The sequence below is a fragment of the Salvelinus namaycush genome, chromosome 26 (genome assembly GCF_016432855.1).
Source record: "Salvelinus namaycush isolate Seneca chromosome 26, SaNama_1.0, whole genome shotgun sequence".
Lineage (NCBI taxonomy): Eukaryota > Metazoa > Chordata > Actinopteri > Salmoniformes > Salmonidae > Salvelinus > Salvelinus namaycush.
Window position 1 is genome coordinate 38,983,599 of NC_052332.1, and position 25,801 is coordinate 39,009,399.

At 44.8% G+C, this 25,801-nt stretch overlaps 2 protein-coding genes across 5 annotated transcripts; one reads left to right on the plus strand and one right to left on the minus strand.

Annotated features, from left to right (window-relative positions):
- Positions 1 to 223: 223 nt before the first annotated feature.
- LOC120021782 (NEDD4-binding protein 2-like 1) lies at positions 224 to 23,254 on the minus strand. 4 transcript variants are annotated; one of them, XM_038965630.1, is made up of 6 exons: positions 21,407 to 21,555; positions 19,980 to 20,107; positions 19,762 to 19,850; positions 19,258 to 19,346; positions 19,062 to 19,072; positions 224 to 401 (listed from the first exon to the last, which is right to left on the minus strand). In XM_038965630.1, the coding sequence occupies exons 1-6, from the start codon at positions 21,493 to 21,495 to the stop codon at positions 268 to 270; spliced, it is 540 nt and encodes a 179-aa protein (XP_038821558.1). In that variant the 5' UTR covers positions 21,496 to 21,555; the 3' UTR covers positions 224 to 267. The 4 variants fall into 4 exon arrangements, with proteins under 4 accessions (XP_038821558.1, XP_038821561.1, XP_038821559.1 ...); XM_038965633.1 differs by lacking the exons at positions 19,062 to 19,072; positions 19,258 to 19,346; positions 19,762 to 19,850; positions 19,980 to 20,107; positions 21,407 to 21,555 and adding exons at positions 598 to 674; positions 1,156 to 1,244; positions 1,374 to 1,501; positions 2,781 to 2,904 and having other exon boundaries at positions 224 to 409; XM_038965631.1 differs by lacking the exons at positions 19,062 to 19,072; positions 19,258 to 19,346; positions 19,762 to 19,850; positions 19,980 to 20,107; positions 21,407 to 21,555 and adding exons at positions 598 to 674; positions 1,156 to 1,244; positions 1,374 to 1,501; positions 2,781 to 2,904 and having other exon boundaries at positions 224 to 412.
- Positions 22,727 to 25,302, plus strand: zar1l (zygote arrest 1-like). The gene is made up of 4 exons (XM_038965629.1): positions 22,727 to 23,437; positions 23,611 to 23,703; positions 23,933 to 24,007; positions 24,471 to 25,302. The coding sequence occupies exons 1-4, from the start codon at positions 22,736 to 22,738 to the stop codon at positions 24,612 to 24,614; spliced, it is 1,014 nt and encodes a 337-aa protein (XP_038821557.1). The 5' UTR covers positions 22,727 to 22,735; the 3' UTR covers positions 24,615 to 25,302.
- The last annotated feature ends 499 nt before the right edge of the window (positions 25,303 to 25,801 follow it).

Genomic DNA, 25,801 nt, shown 5'->3' on the forward strand with positions numbered 1-25,801 from the left:
AAGGACAGAACTACATACATTTTTAAAAAGGCACACATACCTACATATCAATAGATACACACAAACTATCCAGGTCAAATAGGGGAGAGGCATTGTGCCACGAGGTGTTGCTTTATCTGTTTTTTGAAACCAGGTTTTCTGTTTATTTGAGCAATATGAGATTGAAGTTCCATACAATAAGGGCTCTATATAATACTGTACGTTTTTAAAAATTTGTTCTGGATTTTGGGGAATTTGGGGGGGGGGGAGAAGACCAGCATGTCTTCATCACTGGACGTTCCATTCCTCTTCGCGTTGCTCCCAGCGGTTTATGGAGTAGCTGTCGTTAAGTACATGCCAGATGTTGTAAGCGTCTTCCCAGCGAGCCTCAAAGGACCTGAACTTCTTCTTGGGGATGTTACCTTGACACCTGCTATAGGGAGATAACGCAGCTTTTTTATCATTGAAATGATAACCAATGTATAATTTATAGATAAGTAATAACAGTCTATTGACGGCTGTAAAACTGGTAAACAAGTATACAATCCTACCCCAACGCACATGTACTGTGTGTACACTGTGAGAATGTAGGCTGTTAATGAAGAGGTTGTTTCTGACCTGTACAGCTTGTTGATGGAGATATAGTTCTTAGGCAGCTCCATCATAGTGATGTAATAGTCACCCTGACGCATCCCCTGAGAGAAAGAATACTTTATTATGACATGAATCTGTTTAATTTGTCCGTCTGTCTGTCAGAAGACCAATTGGGATATTAATAACATTGTAAAAAGTAGTACAAAGTGTCAGATTATCAACAACATGTCTAACCAAGAGGAAACTATCTGACTCCGCCTCTAGCACCACCTAGTAGGAAGTCATCTTGAAAACCAGCTTCAACCAGTCGTGTAGTTAGTCAGATGTCGTTTAGGTTCTCAAGTACAAAGGATGTGACAATGACTAGAAAATAAGTGGAGCATTACAAAAATAACATTGAAATGTCTCTGCAATGCCTGGTAGCTGGGACTAACTAAACTAGAAATCATACGCATATCAAACACACACACACACACACACACACACACACACACACACACACACACACACACACACACACACACACACACACACACACACACACACACACACACACACACACACACATACACAGGTCCTCACCATGTGGATATAGGGCCACATCTCCCAAAGAGAAATGTTTGTGTTGTCAACGATGATCAGATCCACACCTCTGTTCAAGGCTTTAAAAACTGTCAAAACAAGCCAGAGTACCAGTGCTTTAATGTTGAACAAACTATGTGTGTGTAATGACATTATGAGCAGATTCTTTCTGCTTTTGCCCCCAGCCACCCAATAGGCTTACACCACCCAATACACACCATCCTCTCTATTCCGCTGATGGTTGCGTTGAAAGTTTCCTTTGGTGTAGTTGGTACTTTCATGGTACCTGTCAGTGGAGAAAATTTCTGCTTCCAGTCCAAGTCTTGCATATTTATCACAGAGTTTCCTGGAAAAAAATAAGGAAATCATATCATTAGATATTTATATATTTCAAATAAAGTGTTTCAGTCTATTCAAAATTACAACCATCCTGATTAAATGTGCCTTGAATTCTAAATAAATCACTGACAGTGTCACCAACAAAGCACCCCCCCCCCCCATCACACCTCCTCCTCCATGCTTCAGGGTGGGAACCACACATGCAGAGATCATCCGTTCATCTACTCTGTATCTTACAAAGACACGGCGGTTGGAACCCAAAATCGCAAATTTGGACTCAGACCAAAGGACAGATTTCCATTGCTCGTGTTTCTTGGCTCAGGAAAGTCTCTTCTTATTATTGCTGTCCTTTAGTAGTGGTTTCTTTGCAGCAATTCGATCATGAAGGCCTGATTCACGCAGTCTCCTCTGAACAGTTGATGTTGAGATGTGTCTGTTACTTGAACTCCGTGAAGCATTTATTTGGACTGCAATCTGAGGCTGGTAACTCTAAAGAACTTATCCTCTGCAGCAGAGGTAACTCTGGGTCTTCCTTTCCTGTGGCGGTCCTCAGGAGAGCCAGTTTTATCACAGCGCTTGATGGTTTTTGCGACTGCACTTGAAGAAAATTTTCCAGATTGACTGAACTTCATGTCAGACAGATGGACTGTCTTTTCTCTTTGCTTATTTGAGCTGTTCTTGCCATAATATGGACTTGGTCTTTTACCAAATAGGGCAATATTTTGTATACCACCCTTACCTTGTCACAACACAACTGATTTGCTCAAACGCATCACGAAGGAAAGAAATTCCACAGTTAACAAGACACACCTGTTAGTTTAAATGCATTCCAGGTGACTACCTCATTAAGCTGGTTGAGAGAATGCCAAGAGTGTGCAAAGCTGTCATCAAGGCAAAGGGTGGCTACTCAAATATAAAATATATTTAGATTTGTTTAACACTTGTTTGGTTATTACATGATTCCATGTATTATCTCATAGTTTTGATGTGTTCACTATTATTCTACAATGTAGAAAAGAGTAGAAATAAAGAAAAACCTCAGGAATGAGTAGGTGTGTCCAAACCTTTGACTGGTACTGTATATTTACAACAAAATGTATAAGGGGGATTGGAAATGATGCAGACAATTACATTGATAGAAGCCACAATCTTCAATATGAGCAATATTAAAAAAGTGTTTAGGTGATACTTCCGGAAATGAACCCACGATCTCAAAACAATACATATTTTGACAAAAACGACTTGGGATAAGGCAGGCTCCCAAAAGTTTGGATTGATTAGCTTACTTTGCCCTCTTTGTCTTTCCAACTCCTGGCAAACCTCGAAGGATGATCAGTTTCTTCCTGCGTTGACTTTGTCTTCTCCCTCTCACCATTTCTCTTTTACTTCAGACTGCTTCACCACCAACTACAGTACACAGCACAACGGCAGCTGTACTCTGTTTACAAGACACGCCCTCCCACCCAAGAACTGAAACCGACACAATAAGTGAAACCAAACCCACATAACCGTTATGGATTTAAATCAGTCTAATGTCGATGCTGATTACCCGCAAGTAAGTATTGTATAGCCCTTATGTATTTCGTAAGATTAGGTGCCATAAAATAGCTACTTGTCACTTTTATCAAATGATTTCAGACCAGTGAAGATTAAGGAAAGGAAACAGAAGGAGGGGAAGTTTCTTTAGACTAATGAAATATTGCCATAGTTCACTAGTGATGGGCCTTCCGATTATTTCGGTGAGTCGGCTCATTTGGCTCCGTTCACGTAAAAGAGCCGGCTCATTTGGCTCCCAAACGGCTCTTCGTTCAAAATTCTTAAAAGTAGACATAGAACCATGACAAATTGCAAATCTCCCATGTAAATCCCAAATAGGTAGGCTACCAGTATGTCATAGTGAAATGCGCATTCAAATACATTTTTACCTGGACAAATTATTAGATGGCCTGCAAAAAAAAAATCTTTATGTTTTTACTCACTGAAACAAATTTGCGTGGACCAGATTATTTGTGGTTGTTTCTGCAGTGAGGACACACCACTCTTTAGATAATGATTTGTTTTACATATCTACAGAAAAACCTTGTTTTGTGATCAAAAACCAAAAGAAATGGAGGAAATTATTCAAGAAAGATCCAGTGTAATATTGTAGCGATCTGTGTGTAGCTGGTGCAGAGGAGTCAGGCGCTGGACAGCAGAGATGAGTAACATAAAAACTTTACTCAATATTCTAATTTACATGTGGTAAATACCAAGCCCACAATAAACGGACCGACGTACATCAAACAATCACTCACAACAACCATGGGGGAAACAGAGGGTTAAATAAAGAACATGTAATTGGGGAATTGAAACCAGGTGTGTAAAATAAAGACAAAACAAATGGAACATGAAAAGTGGATCGGCGATGGCTAGAAAGCTGGTGACGTCGACTGCCGAGCGACGCCCGGAGGACGAGGCGCAGGGCGATCCGGATGGAGACAGTGGAAATACTGCAGCAATGAAGGGTCCAAAACGTCCTCCACCGGCACCCAGCATCTCTCCTCCGGACCGTACCCCTCCCACTCTACGAGGTACTGAAGGCCCCTCGCCCGACGCCTCGAGTCCAGTATGGCTCGAACAGCATACGCCGGGGCCCCCTCGATGTCCAGAGGGGGCGGAGGAACCTCCCGCACCTCAGACTCCTGGAGTGGATCAGCCACCACCGGCCTGAGGAGAGACACATGGAACGAGGGGTTAATAAGGTAATCGGGGGGAAGCTGTAACCTGTAGCAAAACTCGTTCAGTCTCCTCAGGACTTTGAATGGCCCCACAAACCGCGGGCCCAGCTTCCGGCAGGGCAGGAGGAGGGGCAGGTTTCGGTTCGAGAGCCAGACCCGGTCCCCCGGTGCGAACACCGGGGCCTCACTGCGGTGGCGGTCGGCGCTCGCCTTCTGACGCCTCACGGCCCGTTGTAGGTGCACATGAGCGGCGTCCCAGGTCTCCTCCGAGCGCTTAAACCATTCGTCCACCGCAGGAGCTTCGATCTGGCTCTGATACCACGGTGCCAGAACCGGCTGATACCCCAGTACACTCATGAACCCAATCAATAAAACTGCACTGTATTACAATGCCTTGTTCTCATGACTGTAACCTAATGACATTTATTTGTCCACAATATGTTTCAGGGGATTTTAACTTTAGATTAAATGTGGATGGTTTTAATATGTTCTCTTTAGAAGAATTATAGACTTACAGTGGACCAGCCTCATAGAACAATCCCATGGAGGAGTTTACAGTGAGCACCCTCTAGTAGAAACAGGTGTTATTAAGAGTCACTCAGAAAACAATGACAGCACAGTGAAACCAAGAGCGAGATAAATATCACAGGTGGTTTTCAGCCCATAAGCACAACCACTCTGTGTTGTGGCTTGGCTTAATATCATATTCAAAATGGTCTGATACTGAAGCATTCCAGAGCTGACATAACAATAAAGTGGGGATTCCCTGTGATGTGTGTGTTTGTACTTTAATGCACGAGTTCCCCAGTTTAATTACAGTCCATTGGCTATCTGTCTCCTGTCTGCGTCAGGCCATATCGGGGAAGAGGGTGAGGGTGCGCACATCTCCTCTCTCCTGCTCTGGGAGAAAACAATAAGAATGTGACTTAAAAATGAACTCCCTCTTGATTTACTCTTTCCTGTGACTGTTGTCAGGTCTTTCAGCAAAAGGGGGCAGGGATAGAGGGAGTGTATGGATTATTTCTCTCCTTCTGAACAAATAGCTTTGTACAGTTGATAGTTATGACCAGAGAAGTTAGGTATCGGTCCCTGAGTCTAGTATATTACAGTTTAATAATCCCCCCAAGGTTTAACAGCCGGCCACAGCCCAGCCTCGCCGAAGTTCGCCACTCAACGCCAGCCCATCGCCATTGACATCCTGTCTGCCTGCATCCAGATGCTGAGATCAGGTTACATCTCCATCGCAGTCTTGCTACGCTGGGATTGATGTTTCTTTTGGCGTTCCTTCACTTCCTGTGACGTTGCCGAGTTTTACTTCCTCATCTTCTACCTACATGTCTTCTGATCATCTCAGCTGTCCGACATCACCATTTTCTACCTACATGTCTTCTAATCATCTCAGCTGTCCGACATCACCATCTTCTACCTACATGTCTTCTGATCATCTCAGCTGTCCGACATCACCATCACCATCTTCTACCTACATGTCTTCTGATCGTCTCAGCTGTCCGACATCACCATCACCATCTTCTACCTACATGTCTTCTGATCATCTCAGCTGTCCGACATCACCATCTTCTACCTACATGCCTTCTGATCATCTCAGCTGTCCGACATCACCATCTTCTACCTACATGTCTTCTGATCATCTCAGCTGTCCGACATCACCATCTTCTACCTACATGTCTTCTGATCATCTCAAAAGTCCGACATCACCATCTTCTACCTACATGTCTTCTGATCATCTCAGCTGTCCGACATCACCATCTTCTACCTACATGCCTTCTGATCATCTCAGCTGTCCGACATCACCATCTTCTACCTACATGTCTTCTCATCATCTCAGCTGTCCGACATCACCATCTTCTACCTACATGTCTTCTGATCATCTCAGCTGTCCGACATCACCATCTTCTACATACATGTCTTCTCATCATCTCAGCTGTCCGACATCACCATCTTCTACCTACATGTCTTCTGATCATCTCAGCTGTCCGACATCACCATCTTCAGATGCTGAGATCAGGTTATGTCTCCATCGCAGTCTTGCTACGCTGGGATTGATGTTTCTTTTGGCGTTCTTTCGCTTCCTGTGACGTTGCCGAGTTTTACTTCCTCATCTTCTACCTACATGTCTTCTCATCATCTCAGCTGTCCGACATCACCATCTTCTACCTACATGTCTTCTGATCATCTCAGCTGTCCGACATCACCATCTTCTACCTACATTTACATTTAAGTAATTTAGCAGACGCTCTTATCCAGAGCGACTTACAAATTGGTGCATTCACCTTATGATATCCAGTGGAACAACCACTTTACAAAAGGGGGGTGGGGTTAGAAGGATTACTTTATCCTATCCTAGGTATTCCTTAAAGAGGTGGGGTTTCAGGTGTCTCCGGAAGGTGGTGATTGACTCCGCTGACCTGGCGTCGTGAGGGAGTTTGTTCCACCATTGGGGTGCCAGAGCAGCGAACAGTTTTGACTGGGCTGAGCGGGAACTGTACTTCCTCAGAGGTAGGGAGGCGAGCAGGCCAGAGGTGGATGAACGCAGTGCCCTACCTACATGTCTTCTGATCATCTCAGCTGTCCGACATCACCATCTTCTACCTACATGTCTTCTGATCATCTCAGCTGTCCGACATCACCATCTTCTACCTACATGTCTTCTGATCATCTCAGCTGTCCGACATCACCATCTTCGACAAAGATACCTTCACCTTCACACACAGTAAACCGATCAGTTTGTCAGAACCACACCAGTCTGTCTACCTGTTCCGGCTTCCATCTACCCACAGTCCTTACCAATCATTCACCTACTTCTTACAACCCAGACATGCTCAACATGCTTTTCCATCCAATCTACTATTCATCCTCGAATCTGGTTCTGAAGACTAGCCAATGGTTCCATTTCCATCCAATCTACTATTCATCCTCGAATCTGGTTCCGAAGACTAGCCAATGGTTCCATTTCCATCCAATCTACTATTCATCCTCGAATCTGGTTCCGAAGACTAGCCAATGGTTCCATTTCCATCCAATCTACTATTCATCCTCAAATCTGGTTCTGAAGACTAGCCAATGGTTTCATTTCCATCCAATCTACTATTCATCCTCGAATCTGGTTCTGAAGACTAGCCAATGGTTCCATTTCCATCCAATCTACTATTCATCCTCGAGGCTGTTTCCGAAGACTAGCCAATGGTTCCATTTCCATCTGAGACAAATACTACCCCTGTACGGCTATGTTGCTGACCAATTCTCAGGACACTCTGAGCTGTGTCCATGGCATCTGGACACGGCATCCCAGACCATACCGTACAACTCCTCGGACGCTGATCCTCTCAAGCCTTTCGTTTCTACATCCACTCTGACATCGAAAACATCAGGACAGCCCACAACATGCTGATCTCTCAGAACCTTCCAGTCTCTGCCTCATTTCACAGACACCATCTACCTCACTTTCCGAATCTTACCCAACCAGTCAAAAGGGGATTGGCTCACCAGCTGAGTCTGGTTCCTCTCAAGGTTTTGTCGTGGTACAGTTGAAGTCGGAAGTTTACATACACCTTAGCCAAATACATTTAAACTCAGTTTTTCACAATTCCTGACATTTAAATCCCAGTAGAAATTCCCTGTTTTAGGTCAGTTAGGATCACCACTTTATTTTAAGAATGTGAAATGTCAGAATAATAGTAGAGAGAATTTATTTCACCTTTATTTAACCAGGTAGGCTAGTTGAGAACAAGTTCTCATTTACAACTGCGACCTGGCCAAGATAAAGCAAAGCAGTGCGACTGTTAAGCTTGTTGATAGAAGGAGACCAAGGTGCAGCGTGGTAGGTGTACATTTTTCTATATTAAAATGACACCGAAAAACAACAAAATACAAAAACAAACGTAAAGCTATATGCAGTGCAGAAAGCAACTACACACAAACAAGATCCCACAACTGAAGGTGGGGAAAAAGGGCTGCCTAAGTATGATCCCCAATCAGAGACAATGATAGACAGCTGCCTCTGATTGGGAACCATACCCGGCCAACAAAGAAATAGACAAACTAGAATACCCACCCAAATCACACCCTGACCTAACCAAATAGAGAAATAAAAAGGCTCTCTAATGTCAGGACGTGACAGCGACACAAACAACAACACAGAGTTACACATGGAATAAACAAACATACAGTCAATAATACAATAGAAAAAGTATATATACAGTGTGTGCAAATGAGGTAGGTTAAGGGAGGTAAGGCAATAAATAGGCCATAGTGGCGAAATAATTACAATATAGCAATGAAACACTGGAGTGATAGATGTGCAGAAGATGAGTGTGCAAGTAGAGATACTGGGGTGCAAAGGAGCAAAATTAATGAAAATAAATAAATAACAGTATGGGGATGAGGTAGTTGAATGGGCTGTTTACAGATGGGCTATGTACACGTGCAATGATCTGTGAGCTGCTCTGACAGCTGGTGCTTAAAGCTAGTGAGGAGATATGAATCTCCAACTTCAGAGATTATGGCAGTTCGTTCCAGTCATTGGCAGCAGAGAATTGGAAGGAAAGGCGGCCAAAGCAGGAATTGGCTTTGGGGGTGACCGGTGAAATATACCTGCTGGAGAGCGTGCTACGGGTGGGTGCTGCTATGGTGACCAGTGAGCTGAGATAAGGCGGGGCTTTACCTAGCAAAGACTTATAGATGACCTGGAGCCAGCGACGAATATGAAGCGAGGTGCCAGCCAACGAGAGCATACAGCTCGCAGTGGTGGGTAGTATATGGGGCTTTGGTGACAAAATGGATAGCACTGTGATAGACTGCAGACAATTTGCTGAGTAGAGTGTTGGAGGCTATTTTATAAATTACATCGCCGAAGTCAAGGATCGGTAGGATGGTCAGTTTTACGAGGGTATGTTTGGCAGCATGAGTGAAGGATGCCTTGTTGCGAAATAGGAAGCCGATTCTAGATACAATTTTGGATTGGAGATGCTTAATGTGAGTCTGGAAGGAGAGTTTACAGTCTAACCAGACACCTAGGTATTTGTAGTTGTCCACATATTCTAAGTCAGAACCATCCAGAGTAGTGATGCTGGATGGGCGGGCAGGTGTGGGCTGCGATCAGTTGAAGAGCATGCATTTAGTTTTACTTGTATTTAAGAGCAGTTGGAGGCCACGGAAGGAGAGTTGTATGGCATTGAAGCTCGTCTGGAGGTTAGTTAACACAGTGTCCAAAGAAGGGCCAGAAGTATACAGAATGGTGTCGTCTACGTAGAGGTGGATCAGAGAATCACCAGCAGCAAGAGCGACATCATTGATGTATACAGAGAAAAGAGTCGTCCCGAGAATTGAACCCTGTGGCACCCCCATAGAGACTGCCAGAGGTCCGGACAACAGACCATCCAATTTGACACACTGAACTCTATCAGAGAAGTAGTTGGTGAACCAGGCGAGGCAGTCATTTGAGAAATCAAGGCTGTTGAGTCTGCCGATAAGAATGTGGTGATTGACAGAGTCGAAAGCCTTGGCGAGGTTGATGAATACTGATTTATTTCAGCTTTTATTTCTTTCATCACATTCCCAGTGGGTCAGAAGTTTACATACACTCAATTAGTATTTAACTTGGGTCAAACATTTCGGGTAGCCTTCCACAAGCTTCCCACAATAAATTGGGTGAATTTTGGCCCATTCCTCCTGACAGAGCTGGTGTAACTGAGTCAGGTTTGTAGGCCTCCTTGCTCGCACACGCTTGTTCAGTTCTGCACACAAATTCTCTATAGGCTTGAGTTCAGGGCGTTGTGATGGCCACTCCAATACCTTGACTTTGTTGTCCTTAAGCCATTTTGCCACAACTTTGGAAGTATGCTTGTGGTAATTGTACATTTGGAAGACCCATTTACGACCTAGCTTTTCCTACCTCATGATGCCATCTATTTTGTGAAGTGCACCAGTCCCTCCTGCAGCAAAGCACCCCCACAACATGATGCTGCCACCCCCGTGCTTCACGGTTGGGATGTTGTTGTAACGGCCCTCTTTCGGTGAGTGAGTAGACCAAGGCGCAGCGGGTGATGAATACATAATGACTTTAATGAAAGACGAAGACAGACACGAAATACACTTGACTAAATATACAAAATAACAAAACGAACTAGACAGACCTAAACTACGAACTTACATGAAACGAAGAACACATGAACAGGAACGACCGAATGAACGAGACGAGACGAGACAGTACCGTGTGGTGCAACAAACACAGACACAGCGACAATCACCCACAAACAAACAGTGAGAACAACCTACCTTAATATGACTCTCAATTAGAGGAAAACGCAAAACACCTGCCTCTAATTAAGAGCCATACCAGGCAACCCAAAACCAACATAGAAACAGCAAACATAGACTGCCCACCCAAAACTCACGCCCTGACCATCACACACATACAAAACAACAGAAAACAGGTCAGGAACGTGACAGAACCCCCCCCTCAAGGTGCGAACGCCGGGCGCACCAGCACAAAGTCCAGGGGAGGGTCTGGGTGGGCATCTGACCACGGTGGTGGCTCAGGCTCCGGACGCTGTCCCCACACCACCATAGTCACTCCCCGCTTCTGTATCCCCCTCCCAATGACCACCCTCCAACTAAAACCACCTAAATGAAGGGGCAGCACCGGGATAAGGGGCAGCACCGGGATAAGGGGCAGCACCGGGATAAGGGGCGGCAGGTCCTGGCTGAGGAACTCTGGCAGGTCCTGGCTGAGGGACTCTGGCAGGTCCTGGCTGAGGGACTCTGGCAGGTCCTGGCTGAGGGACTCTGGCAGGTCCTGGCTGAGGGACTCTGGCAGGTCCTGGCTGAGGGACTCTGGCAGGTCCGGGCTGAGGGACTCTGGCAGGTCCGGGCTGAGGGACTATGGCAGGTCCGGGCTGAGGGACTCTGGCAGGTCCGGGCTGTAGGGCAGCTCATGACTGTAGGGCAGCTCCTGACTGGCTGGCGGCTCTGGCAGCTCCTGACTGGCTGGCGGCTCTGGCGGCTCCTGACTGGCTGGCGGCTCTGGCGGCTCCTGACTGGCTGGCGGCTCTGGCGGCTCCTGACTGACGGACGGCTCTAGCGGCTCCTGACTGACGGACGGCTCTAATGGCTCGGGACAGACGGGCGGCTCTAATGGCTCGTGGCAGACGGATGGCTCAGAAGGCGCTGGGCAGACGGATGGCTCAGAAGGCGCTGGGCAGACGGATGGCTCAGAAGGCGCTGGACAGACGGATGGCTCAGAAGGCGCTGGGCAGACAGATGGCTCAGACGGCGCTGGGCAGACAGATGGCTCAGACGGCGCTGGGCAGACAGATGGCTCAGACGGCGCTGGGCAGACAGATGGCTCAGACGGCGCTGGGCAGACAGATGGCTCAGACGGCGCTGGGCAGACAGATGGCTCAGACGGAGCTGGGCAGACAGATGGCTCCGACGGCGCTGGGCAGACAGATGGCTCAGACGGCGCTGGGCAGACAGATGGCTCAGACGGAGCTGGGCAGACAGGCAGTGCAGAAGGCGTTGGGCAGACGGCCGACTCTGCCCTGCTGAGGTGCACAGTAGGCCTGGTGCGTGGTGCCGGAACTGGAGGTACCGGGATGACGGCACGCACTTCAAGGCTAGTGCGGGGAGCAGGGACAGGGCACACTGACCTCTCGAAGCGCACTATAGGCCTGGTGCGTGGTACCGGAACTGGAGGTACCGGGCTGAGGGCACGCACCTCAGGGCGAGTGCGGGGAGAAGGAACAGTGCGTACAGGGCTCTGGAGACGCACAGATGGCTTAGTGCGTGGTGCCGGAACTGGAGGCACTGGGCTGGAGACACGCACCATAGGGAGAGTGCGTGGAGGAGGAACAGGGCTCTGGAGACGCACAGGTGGCTTAGTGCGTGGTGCCGGAACTGGTGGTACTGGGCTGGGGCGAGGAGGTAGCGCCGGAAATACCGGACCGTGTAGGCGTACTGGCTCCCTTGAGCACCGAGCCTGCCCAACCTTACCTGGCTGAATGCTCCCCGTCGCCCGACCAGTGCGGGGAGGTGGAATAACCCGCACCGGGCTATGTAGGCGAACCGGGGACACCATGCGTAAGGCTGGTGCCATGTAAGCCGGCCCAAGGAGACGTACTGGTGGCCAGATATGTAGAGCCGGCCTCATGGCACTTGGCTCAATGCTCAATCTAGCCCTACCAGTGCGGGGAGGTGGAATAACCCGCACTGGGCTATGCACCCGTACAGGAGACACCGTGCGCTCTACTGCGTAACACGGCGTCTGCCCGTACTCCCGCTCTCCACGGTTAGCCTGGGAAGTGGGCGCAGGTCTCCTACCTGCCCTCGGCCCACTACCTCTTAGCCCCCCCCCAAGAAATTTTAGGGTAGTACTTGCGGGCTTCCAGCCTTGCTTCCGTGCTGCCTCCTCATAACGTCGCCTCTCCGCTTTCGCTGCCTCCAGCTCCGCTTTGGGGCGGCGACACTCCACTGGCTCTGCCCAGGGTCCTTTACCGTCCAGGATCTCTTCCCATGTCCAATCCTCCTTTTCCCACTGCTGCTGTCGTGGCTGTCCGTTAACCCGCTGCTTGATCTGGGTTTGGTGGGTGATTCTGTAACGGCCCTCTTTCGGTGAGTGAGTAGACCAAGGCGCAGCGGGTGATGAATACATAATGACTTTAATGAAAGACGAAGACAGACACGAAATACACTTGACTAAATATACAAAATAACAAAACGAACTAGACAGACCTAAACTACGAACTTACATGAAACGAAGAACACATGAACAGGAACGACCGAATGAACGAGACGAGACGAGACAGTACCGTGTGGTGCAACAAACACAGACACAGCGACAATCACCCACAAACAAACAGTGAGAACAACCTACCTTAATATGACTCTCAATTAGAGGAAAACGCAAAACACCTGCCTCTAATTAAGAGCCATACCAGGCAACCCAAAACCAACATAGAAACAGCAAACATAGACTGCCCACCCAAAACTCACGCCCTGACCATCACACACATACAAAACAACAGAAAACAGGTCAGGAACGTGACAGTTGTTCTTCGGCTTGCAAGCCTCCTCCTTTCTCCTTCAAACAATGCTACCAAATACTAATTGAGTGTATGTAAACTTCTGACCCACTGGGAATGTGATGAAAGAAACAAAAGCTGATATAAATAATTCTCTCTACTATTATTCTGACATTTCACATTCTTAAAATAAAGTGGTTATCCTAACTGACTTAAGACAGGGAATTTTTACTAGGATTAAAGAAATTGTGAAAAACTGAGTTTAAATGTATTTGGCTAAGGTGTATGTAAACTTCCAACTTCAACTGTATATGGAGCCCTTCACATTGTTACAACATTTGAGAGGTGACGCGGTACGGGGGACAATTTGGTCTCTGCATGCCTCTGGAGCCTCAAGCATCCTGCACTATAAAACAAATCCAGTTGTTTTTACGGTAACTTACTGACAGTCAATTGCCTGTAAGTTACTGTAAAAAGGTAGAGTATGTTAGTGTTGCACTTCTGTACTTTTTCAACATAAAAAAACAGTTCAGTAATATAATTATTTTTATGTTCAGTACTTCTGTCAAATGTGTCTCACGTGATTGAGAGGATCAAGTCTGTATCAGCACACCCACTTTACAGCGTGAAGAGAAAAGTGCCTTCTCCACTTCCTCATTCATTGCTAGAGCTGTCTGGGCTGCATTGTTAGCTCCCCACTCATGCTGCGCAGAAATGAACACACTTTAAAATTACAACACAGCATGTAGAAATGTTGAAACTGTTAATTACTGTTCGCAAAACAATGTCCATACAGACTAGAACACTTTTACATTGCCAGACGTCACCGGTCGCTTCCAGCTTTAATTGTAGGCTAACTTTATTTGCTAGCTTTCAGCTCAATTCACTACCCTAGTACTTTGATTGCAAAGCATAATGCAAAATATACTGATTTCAAAGCTGATTGTCACCAAAAACTGTATTAATTCACTTCGTCTCCCTAACCGACTGATATTGCCAACTACTTTAATGATTTTTTCATTGGCAAACTTAGACATGACATGCCAGCAATAAATGCTGATTCTACACATCCAAGTATATCTGACCAAATTATGAAAGACAAGCATTGTAATTTTGAATTCCGTAAAGTAAGTGTGGAAGAGGTGAAAAAATTATTGTTGTCTATCAACAATGACAAGCCACCGGGGTCTGACAACTGGGTTGGAAAGTTACTGAGGATAATAGCAGACGATATTGCCACTCCTGTTTGCCATATCTTCAATTTAAGCCTTCTACAAGGTGTGTGCCCTCAGGCCTGGAGGGAAGCAAAAGTCATTCCGCTTCCTAAGAATAACAAAGCCCCCTTTACTGGCTCAAACAGCCGACTAATCAGCCGGTTACCAACCTTTCGTAAAGTTTTGAAAAAAATTGTGTTTGACCAAATACATTGCTATTTTACACTAAACAAATTGACAACAAACTTTCATCATGCTTATAGGGAAGGACATTCAACAAGTACAGCACTACCACAAATGACTGATGATTGGCTGAGAGGATCATAAAAAGATTGTGGGGATTGTTTTGTTAGACTTCAGTGCGGCTTTTGACATTTTCGATCATAGTCTGCTGTTGGAAAAACGTAAGTGTTATGGCTTTACACCCCCTGCTATATTGTGGATAAAGAGTTACCTGTCTAACAGAACACAGAGGGTGTTCTTTAATGGAAGCCTCTCCAACATAGTCCAGGTAAAATCAGCAATTCCCCAGGGCAGCTGTCTAGGCACCTTACTTTTTTCAATCTTTACCAATGACATGCCACTGGCTATGAATTAAGCTAGTGTGTCTATGTATGCGGATGACTCAACACTATACACGTCAGCTATTACAGAGACTGAAATAACTGCAAAACTTAACAAAGAGCTGCAGTTCGTTTCAGAATGAGTGGCAAGGAATAAGTTAGTCCTAAATATTGAATTTGGGACAAATCATTCACTAAAACCTAAACCTCAACTAAATATTGTAATAAATAATGTGGAAATTGAGCAAGTTGAGGTGACTGAACAGGATTGTAAACTGGCATGGTAAAAACATAATGATACACAATGATACAAAAGTAGCTTAGATGGGGGGAAGTCTGTCCATAATAAAGCCCTTCTCTACCTTCTTAACAGCACTATCAACAAGGCAGGTCCTAGTTTTGTCGCACCTGGACTACTGTTCAATCGTGTGTCAAGTGCCACGAACAGAGACTTAGGAAAATTGCAATTGGCTCACAACAGGGAAGCACGGGTGGCCCTTGGATGTACACAGAGAGCTAACATTAATAATATGCATGTCAATCTCTCCTGGCTCAAAGTGGAGGAGAGATTGACTTCATCACTACTTGTATAGATTGGCGCCGGAGGGGATGGCTGACGTTTTACAGGCTCCTAACCGACTGAGATATTTTGTTTGTTTTTTCACATTGTTTGTAACTCATTTTGTACATAATGTTGCTGCTACCATCTCTTATGACCGAAAAGAGCTTCTGGACATCAGAACAGCGATTACTCACCTCGAACTGGACAAAGAGTTTTTTTTAATGAGTCCGACGCAAAGGATATAACGCTTTGTCAAGACAAGGCCCAAATTCCCGTCATCAGCGTGAAGAAAATACGAAGGAAAAGGGTGAGGAGGGCAGGGCCTTGTAAGAAATTGCAGACAAGTAGGTAATCCACCACGACCCTCTGTATAACTGGCCAATGTGCAATCATTGGAAAACAAACTGAACAATTAAGACAATCCTATCAAAGGGACATTAAAAACTGTAGTATCTCATGTTTCACCGAGACGTGGCTGAATGACGACACGGATACTATAGAGCTGGACGGCTTCTCTGTGTATCGGCAGGACAGAGCAGCTACATCTGGTAAGACGAGGGGTGGGGGTGTGTCTATTTGTCAAAAGCCGCTTGTGTGCAATGTTTAATATTAAAGAAGTCTTGAGGTATTGCTCGCCTGAGGTTGAACACCCCATGATAAGCTGTAGACCACACTATCTACCAAGAGAGTTTTTACCTTTATTATTCTTACACGGAAACCAAACCGGCTGCGCGAGTGAGCCATCGTTCGTCATCGAATTATTTTGTCCCCCTACAGCAAACGCGATCAGGCCTCTTTAGTGTCCTAAGTTTTCTTAACTGTGACCTTAATTGCCTACCATCTGTTAGCTGTTACTGTTAGCTGTTAGTGAACATGCAGGTGCATGTTCAATAATTGTTTATGGTTCATTGAACAAGCATGGGAAACAGTGTTTAAACCCTTTACAATGAAGATCTGTGAAGTATTTGGATTTTTACGAATTATCTTTGAAAGACAGTGTTCTGAAAAGGGGGCATTTCTATTTCTGCTGAGTTTAGTATGATGGATGCTGAAAGCTCCCCCCCACACCGGAGCACGGAGGGAGGGGAGGCCACAGCCTTGAGGTCGTGGACAAGGTACTCCATCACCCCACCGGTCATCTTCTCCTCCTCTCCCTCCCAGAAGGGTCCAGATGTGGAGTCTGGAGAATGTATGTGACTGCCTGGGAGGCATGCCTTATGGCCATTTTAGAGGCCATGATTATCCATGGGTCGCACGTCTTTTCAGTTCGCTGCAGCTAGTGACTGGAACGAGATGCAACAAACACTCAAACTGGACAGTTTTATCTCCATCTCTTCATTCAAAGACTCAATCATGGACAGTCTTACTGACAGTTGTGGCTGCTTTGCGTGATGTATTGTTGTCTCTACCTTCTTGCCCTTTGTGCTGTTGTCTGTGCCCAATAATGTTGTACCATGTTTTGTGCTGCTACCATGTTGTGTTGCTACCATGTTGTTGTCAAGTTGTGTTGCTACCTGCTGTGTCATGTGTTTCTGCCTTGCTATGTTGTTGTCTTAGGTCTCTCTTTATGTAGTGTTGTGTTGTCTCTCTTGTCGTGATGTGTGTTTTGTCCTATATTTATATTGTATTTATTTTTATCTTTAATCCCAGCCCCTGTCCCTGCAGGAGGCCTTTTGCCTTTTGGTAGGCCGTCATTGTAAATAAGAATTTGTTCTTAACTGACTTGCCTAGAAGGGTAAATAAAGGATAAATAAAAAATGTAATAAATAATTAAAGTGGCAATTACAAAACTTGAGGAGAATTTTTAAACGTTGAATACACACGTTTTCATTTTCTGCCGTGAAGGAAAATTCTCAGCAACAAAAGACAAAGTGTGTGGATTCATGAAGAAGATGGAGGAAATGTGAAGATGGGGATAGAACCTGTTTCCAGCGGCTTGACACCTACCTTTCTACAGGTGACGTTGACAGAGATCATGTGGTGCAAATAATAAATTCACATTAATCCAATCTCAACCGTGAGTTCAACTCCTACTTCCCTGACACCAAAAACAATTCTGCCCATCTCGACTGGGTGCGTAAACCTTTAATGACTGACAGTAGCAACAACAACATTCCTACCAGACTACAAGGTAATATTATGTATGTGTCCTCAGACTGTGGGCTGAAGATGAGGCGCTCAGAGACAAGTTACAAAGATCTGGTGTGATTTCTCCGTGCCACTTTCTGGTCGTTCACATTTACAAAAGTGTTGTAATAACCGTTACTATACCTTTCCTGACACTATTGTGTCGTCGAGAACTCCAATTTCACATAACAGTTAGCTACTGACCCATCCATGGAAATGTAAACTAGGACCCAACTCCCCTAGGAAACCAGGGGACTCTCCTCTCGTGTCTGGTGTTGCACCGGCGAGTCATTATATGTTAGTGAGTGACCATCTTAGACAGCAGAACATACTGAAGGCACAAACAGAGCATTGTAGATGCAAACGTATGGAAAAGGGGGGAACATTATTTTTTTTGTTTAAAGATCAGAAACGTAAGAACTCACTTTAGATTAATAGGTGTATTTCTACAGAGTTGTTGTGTGTAAAAGCACAGCCCCGTTTTCTGTCCTGTATAATGTTGTCATCATTATTAAAAAAGAAACGTATCTGTATATACCGTATACCGGGGTGTTTGGAAAAAGCCATGGGATGGTTTTTCAATACCGTCAACACCTTTAAAACTATTACTTAGAAGTTTTTACAATACATTTGAATATGTGTATATTTTTAAGTACTGTATAGGCTACTGTAGCCTGGTCCCAGATCAGTTTGTGCTCTTGCCAACTCCTATAGTTCTATGGTCACGCCGATGACAATAGCAGTTGGCGAGACAGCAACAGACATTTTGGTCATTTAGCAGACGCGACTTAGAGTCAGTGCAAGAATGACAAGTACAATGTTGGTATTTTATTAGGATCCCCATTAGCTGTTGCAAAAGCAACAGCTACTCTTCCTGGGGTCCACATAAAACACGAAACATAATACAGAATGACATAATACAGAACTTCATTAGACAAGAACAGCTCAAGGACAGAACTACATACATTTTTAAAAGGCACACATACCTACATATCAATAGATACACACAAACTATCCAGGTCAAATAGGGGAGAGGCATTGTGCCACGAGGTGTTGCTTTATCTGTTTTTTGAAACCAGGTTTTCTGTTTATTTGAGCAATATGAGATTGAAGTTCCATGCAATAAGGGCTCTATATAATACTGTACGTTTTTAAAAAATTTGTTCTGGATTTTGGGGAATTTGGGGGGGGGAGAAGACCAGCATGTCTTCATCACTGGACGTTCCATTCCTCTTCGCGTTGCTCCCAGCGGTTTATGGAGTAGCTGTCGTTAAGTACATGCCAGATGTTGTAAGCGTCTTCCCAGCGAGCCTCAAAGGACCTGAACTTACGCTTGGGGATGTTACCTTGACAACATCTATAGGGAGATAACGCAGCTTTTTTATCATTGAATTGATAACCAATGTATAATTTATAGATAAGTAATAACAGTCTATTGACGGCTGTAAAACTGGTAAACAAGTATACAATCCTACCCCAACGCACATGTACTGTGTGTACACTGTGAGAATGTAGGCTGTTAATGAAGAGGTTGTTTCTGACCTGTACAGCTTGTTGATGGAGATATAGTTCTGAGGATAGCCTTTAGGCAGCTCCATCATAGTGATGTAATAGTCACCCTGTCGCATCCCCTGAGAGAAAGAATACTTTATTATGACATGAATCTGTTTAATTTGTCCGTCTGTCTGTCAGAAGACCAATTGGGATATTAATAACATTGTAAAAAGTAGTACAAAGTGTCAGATTATCAACAACATGTCTAACCAAGAGGAAACTATCTGACTCCGCCTCTAGCACCACCTAGTAGGAAGTCATCTTGAAAACCAGCTTCAACCAGTCGTGTAGTTAGTCAGATGTCGTTTAGGTTCTCAAGTACAAAGGATGTGACAATGACTAGAAAATAAGTGGAGCGTTACAAAAATAACATTGAAATGTCTCTGCAATGCCTGGTAGCTGGGACTAACTAAACTAGAACTCATACGCATATCAAACACACACACACACACACACACACACACAGACACACACACACACACAGGTCCTCACCATGTGGATATAGGGCCACATCTCCCAAAGAGAAATGTTTGTGTTGTCAACGATGATCAGATCCACACCTCTGTTCAAGGCTTTAAAAACTGTTAAAACAAGCCAGAGTACCAGTACTTTAAAGAAGAACAAACTATGTGTGTGTAATGACATCATGAGCAGATTCTTTCTGCTTTTGCCCCCAGCCACCCAATAGGCTTACACCACCCAATACACACCATCCTCTCTATTCTGCTGATGGTTGCGTTGAAAGTTTCCTTTGGTGTAGTTGGTACTTTCATGGTACCTGTCAGTGGAGAACATTTCTGCTTCCAGTCCAAGTCTTGCATATTCATCACAGAGGTTTCTGGAAAACAGAAGGAAATCATATCATTAGATATTTATATATTTCAAATAAAGTGTTTCAGTCTATTCAAAATTACAACCATCCTGATTAAATGTGCCTTGAATTCTAAATATATCACTGACAGTGTCACCAGCAAAGCACCCCCCACATTCACACCTCCTCCTCCATGCTTCAGGGTGGGAACCACACATGCAGAGATCATCCGTTCATCTACTCTGTGTCTTACAAAGACACGGCGGTTGGAACCCAAAATCGCAAATTTGGACTCAGACCAAAGGACAGATTTCCATTGCTCGTGTTTCTTGGCTCAGGAAAGTCTCTTCTTCTTATTTGTGTACTTTAGTAGTGGTTTCTTTGCAGCAATTCGATCATGAAGGCCTGATTCACGCAGTCTCCTCTGAACAGTTGATGTTGAGATGTGTCTGTTACTTGAACTTCGTGAAGCATTTATTTGGACTGCAATCTGAGGCTGGTAACTCTAAAGAACTTATCCTCTGCAGCAGAGGTAACTCCGGGTCTTCCTTTCCTGTGGCGGTCCTCAGGAGAGCCAGTTTTATCACAGCGCTTGATGGTTTTTGCGACTGCACTTGAAGAAAATTTTCCAGATTGACTGACCTTCATGTCAGACAGATGGACTGTCTTTTCTCTTTGCTTATTTGAGCTGTTCTTGCCATAATATGGACTTGGTTTTTTACCAAATAGGGCAATATTTTGTATACCACCCTTACCTTGTCACAACACAACTGATTTGCTCAAACGCATCACGAAGGAAAGAAATTCCACCAATACAATTTTAACAAGACACACCTGTTAGTTTAAATGCATTCCAGGTGACTACCTCATTAAGCTGGTTGAGAGAATGCCAAGAGTGTGCAAAACTGTCATCAAGGCAAAGGGTGGCTACTTTGAAGAATCTCAAATATAAAATATATTTAGATTTGTTTAACACTTGTTTGGTTATTACATGATTCCATGTATTATCTCATAGTTTTGATGTCTTCACTATTATTCTACAATGTAGAAAATAATACAAATAAAGAAAAACCTTTGAATGAGTAGGTGTGTCCAAACCTTTGACTGGTACTGTATATTTACAACAAAATGTATAAGGGGGATTGGAAATGATGCAGACAATTACATTGATAGAAGCCACAATCTTCAATATGAGCAATATTAAAAAAGTGTTTAGGTGATACTTCAGGAAATGAACCCACGATCTCAAAACAATACATATTATATATTTGACAAAAAAGACTTGGGATAAGGCAGGCTCCCAAAAGTTTGGATTGATTAGCTTACTTTGCCCTCCTTGTCTTTCCAACTCCTGGCAAACCTCGAAGGATGATCAGTTTCTTCATGTATCGATTTAGTTTTCTTCCTCTCGTCATTTCTCGTATACTTCAGACTGCTTCACCACCAACTACAGTACACAGCACAACGGCAGCTGTACTCTGTTTACAAGACACGCCCTCCCACCCAAGAACTGAAACCAACAAAATAAGTGAAACCAAACCCCCATAATCGTTCTGGATCTTTATCAGTCTAATGTCGATGCTGATTACACGCAAGTAAATATTATATAGCCCTGTCCGTATTTCGTAAGATTTGGTGCCATTAAATAGCTACTTGTCATTTTAATCAAATGATTTCAGACCAGTGAAGATTAAGGAAAGGAAACAGAAGGAGGGGAAGTTTCTTTAGACTAATGAAATATTGCCATAGTTCACTAGTGATGGGTATTCCGATTATTTCGGTGAGCCGGCTCATTTGGCTTCGTTCACGTAAACGAGACGGTTCATTTGGCTCCCAACGGCTCTTCGTTGAAAATGTTTAAAAATCGACATAGAACCATGACAAATTGCAAATCTCCCATGTAAATCACAAATAGGTAGGCTACCAGTATGCCATAGTGAAATTCGCATTCAAATACATTTTTACCTGGTCAAATTATTAGATGGCCTGTAAAACAATGTCTTGATTTTACTCACTGAAACAAATTTGCGTGGACCAGATTATTTATTGTTGTTTCTTCAGTGAGGACACACCACTCTTTAGATAATGATTTGTTTTACATATCTACAGAAAAACCTTGTTTTGAGCTCAAAAAACGGTGGTAGTAGTATGCAAATCGGGAAGCCAAATGAACGGCTCTTTCACCGATGGGATTCGGCTCCCGACGTTCACCAAAAAGATCCGTTCAAAAAAGAGCCGTTCATTCGCGAACGACCCATCACTAGCGTTCATGGTCTGAGTTTATAGTAGATGTCATTTTCCACTACATATTCCAAACATGATCATTAGATCTTTACTTGTCCCGAATAATGAAGGAAGGAAAAATAACGAAATGTAAGAATAGATGAAAGGGAAAAAAAGGAAATAAGAGAGTGCGGTAAGGTAAGAAGGGATGAGGGAAGTAAGCAAGGACTAAAGGGAGGATACACTGGAAATATTCAAACACAGCCTGAGCGTCCCCTCGCTAAGCGCAGTTCCCAGTGCACACACCTGTCCTCACTTGAGCGGCTAATCATCAAATAGGTCGGGCCCAATTAGCGCTGTGGGTGACGTCTTGACTGGAGGGCGGACGTGCAAATATAAACCACAGCAGGCTCACCTCGTCTTCTATACACGATGGAGGGGTTTATGTTTTCTCCATACAACTTTAATGGCTATCAGGGCTGCGGTCCCATGATGGCGCCTATCATCCAAGGCAACCCGAAGTTCAAGCCTCACACCTGGGGTAAGGGGAGCATCTACGTGCCTCCCGAAGCGCTGGACTATCTTGACGTGTGTAAACGGGCCCAGCTAAAGGCCATCTTGTCTCAGGTGAATCCCAACCTTACCCCTCGTCTCCGGAAGGCAAACACCAAGGAGTTCGGGGTTCAGGTCAACGCCCAGGTCGACGCGATGGTCCAGTGCTCCCTCGGACCCAAGACGCTGTTCTACCGGGAGAGGAAATTTCCAGTATTTTCGAAGTCGCCTGTGAAGTGTCAGCAGAGTCCCTCGGCGACTTCTTCTCTGGACGGGAAAGCGTTGCCGAGCACTCCGGTAAACAACGTGCGCTTCTCGCGACCCCTCGCTATCTACTCTCCGGTGTTTGATCGCAGGTTCTTCGCGCTGCCGGTGAAAGCGCAGGATGACAGCGCGTGCTGTGAGGGAGGAGAGGGGGGCGGCAACGGGGTTAGTGATGAGGATGGCGGAAACGGGGTTAGTGATGAGGATGGCGAGGCCGACGTTACCGAGCAGAAAACGGAGGACCAGGTTAGACCGGAGATCCCGCGTGAGGATGTCAGGAAATCCCTCCACCAGATGCCCAAAGGGTTCAACTTTCAGGTCAGTCGATCCCGCGCTTTATACTAGGGGAGAATACGAATTTAGAATGTAATCCATTCTGAAACATGAATATGCCCTTTTATTCACTTCTACTTCAAATGCCAGTCATCTTGCATAGGATGTTGCATATTTAGAACTTTCGATTTTTAATGATTCACTTTGGTTTCCTCTAGTTCCTGGAGCAGAAGTATGGTTTCTTTCACTGCAGCCAGTGTAACGTCCGGTGGGAGAGTGCCTATGTGTGGTGCATCTCTGGAACTAGTAAGGTAACGTTGACAGTCACTGTACGTCTCTGCCAATTGAAAACATTAGTTTAAGGTTCAGGTCAATAAGCCTTGTGCATTGCTGTTCTTTACCCTTCTGAGGAGCCTGAGTTGACAGTAACACTATACACTCTGCCTTTCTGAACTGTCCTTCAAATATTTGCTAAGTTTAATAAATTACTTGTTTAATCACTCTAACATTATTGTCTCATCACCCCCTCTGTGAACTCAGGTGTACTTCAAGCAGTTCTGTCGTAAGTGCCAGAATGGATTTAACCCCTACAGAGTGGAGTCCATCCAGTGCAAGGTGAGAGGTGTGGGGGGGGAACACAGCAGGTGCTCTGCATGGTGCCTATGCCCCTTTAGCCTCTAGTGAGGTCATGCATTAAAACAAGGGGGGGAGATGTATGATTATGTAGCTTTACTTTCATTGTCTTATGTTATGGATACAGGACCTACAGGTGAACTGACATGTCTACCCCCTTCACCAGCAGGTGTAACCGATGTGAAATGGCTAGCTAGGTAGCGGTGGTGCGCGCTAGCAGCCTTTCAGTCAGTGACGTCACTTGCTCTGAAACCTTGAAGTATTGGTTCCCCGTGCTCTGCAAGGGCCGTGGCTTTTGTGGAGGGATGGGTGACGATGCTTCGTGGGTGACTGTTGTTGATGTGTGCAGAGGGTCCCTGGTTCGTGCCCGGGGCGAGGGAACGGACATAAAGTTAACCTGTTACACAGGGGTCAATGTTGCTGTAATTATTCTCCTGTGTCTCAGGTGTGTTCCCAAACCCGGTGCTGCTGTGAGCAGAAGGAGAGGCACATTGACATGAAGAGGCCTCATAGACAGGACCTGTGTGGCCGCTGCCGGGGAAAGAGGATTTCCTGTGACACTACCTATAGCTACAAATACATTGTCTGACCTGAACCATCCCTGCTACAGGCCTAACTACAGATCTAGGATCAGATTGAGCCAATCTCTAATCATCCATAACCTTTAGGTTGACATATCTGAACTTAGATCAGTGGTTAGTGGAAGATGGCTGTAAAACCAGTTTTCTAATCCTGGACTTAAAGGGGTGCATGTTTTTGCCTTGGCTTTAACCCTTGACTCAATTAATTTACTTGTTGAGTTGATTAATTTATTTGGATGTTAAGAGCTAGGGCAAAAAATACATGTGCACCCCCTTTGGGTCCCCAGGATTGTGACACATTGCTGTAAGCACAGATCTAGGATCTGATTAGGGAATTGCCAGTCCTAAACTTACTGCCCTTGGCGGGATGCACAACCTGACCTTAGACCAGTATCTAGGGCCACAGTATCCTACTCTGAGCCTTCTCACATGGCAGGCCAAACAACACTATGCCACAGAGGTAGAAGTTGACCTTAACCACATATCTAGGATCAGGTCAACCTTCCTCCAATCCTATCCACGCTTGTTAGGGAGGTGACACCTATCTGGCCATAGATAGATCTGTGGTAAGGCGGTGGTCAACTTGTTTCATACCTGCCAAGGTCCATGTCCACGTCTTAAATAGCCTGCCTCATAACTTTTATACTCTTTCCACCGTGATCAACTGAGTGACTCGACTTTTTTGTAAATATTAAATAAACTTATTGCAGCATTAAACTTTTTCTCGTGGATCTTCTTATTTTGCTGTTTTCATGAACTAGCTAATCCAATGCACTCTGATACAAGTCATGTAGATATAGCTGATATCAGGTGATGTACTGGTGTAAGTGGCTGTTTGGGATTCCTTTAACAGGGCAACAAGGACACAACCGTGAGCTGTACGACTATTGATGCTTATCAACAGAAATGAACGACGTGAAAAATAAAAATATTTTTGACGTCTTATTTTGAGACATGGCATCAACTCAACGACTTCACAAAGCTGTAAAACTATTTCCAAAGTGAAAACTGTCTTCCTCTACAACGCTTTAGAAATGTGCAGGTTCTTTTTTGGATGCACACTTTCTCTCGCACACAAACCTTTGCACCTCATACAAATGCATCTTTCAGATAAAATATGAATCTTGTGAATACATTTCTAATACACACATGCATGGCAGTTAATCAGTTTGAATTGAAGGAACGTGGGGAAAAT

Coding starts and splice junctions, on each gene's coding strand:
- LOC120021782 (XM_038965630.1), bottom strand. CDS start 21,495: ATGACGAGAGGAAGAAAACTAAATCGATACATGAAGAAACTGATCATC. Junction 20,108..21,406: donor GGAAAGACAAGGAGGGCAAA/GTAAGCTAATCA, acceptor TCTGTTTTCCAG/AAACCTCTGTGATGAATATG. Junction 19,851..19,979: donor TCAGCAGAATAGAGAGGATG/GTGTGTATTGGG, acceptor TTGTTTTAACAG/TTTTTAAAGCCTTGAACAGA.
- zar1l (XM_038965629.1), top strand. CDS start 22,736: ATGGAGGGGTTTATGTTTTCTCCATACAACTTTAATGGCTATCAGGGC. Junction 23,438..23,610: donor CCAAAGGGTTCAACTTTCAG/GTCAGTCGATCC, acceptor GGTTTCCTCTAG/TTCCTGGAGCAGAAGTATGG. Junction 24,008..24,470: donor TGGAGTCCATCCAGTGCAAG/GTGAGAGGTGTG, acceptor CCTGTGTCTCAG/GTGTGTTCCCAAACCCGGTG.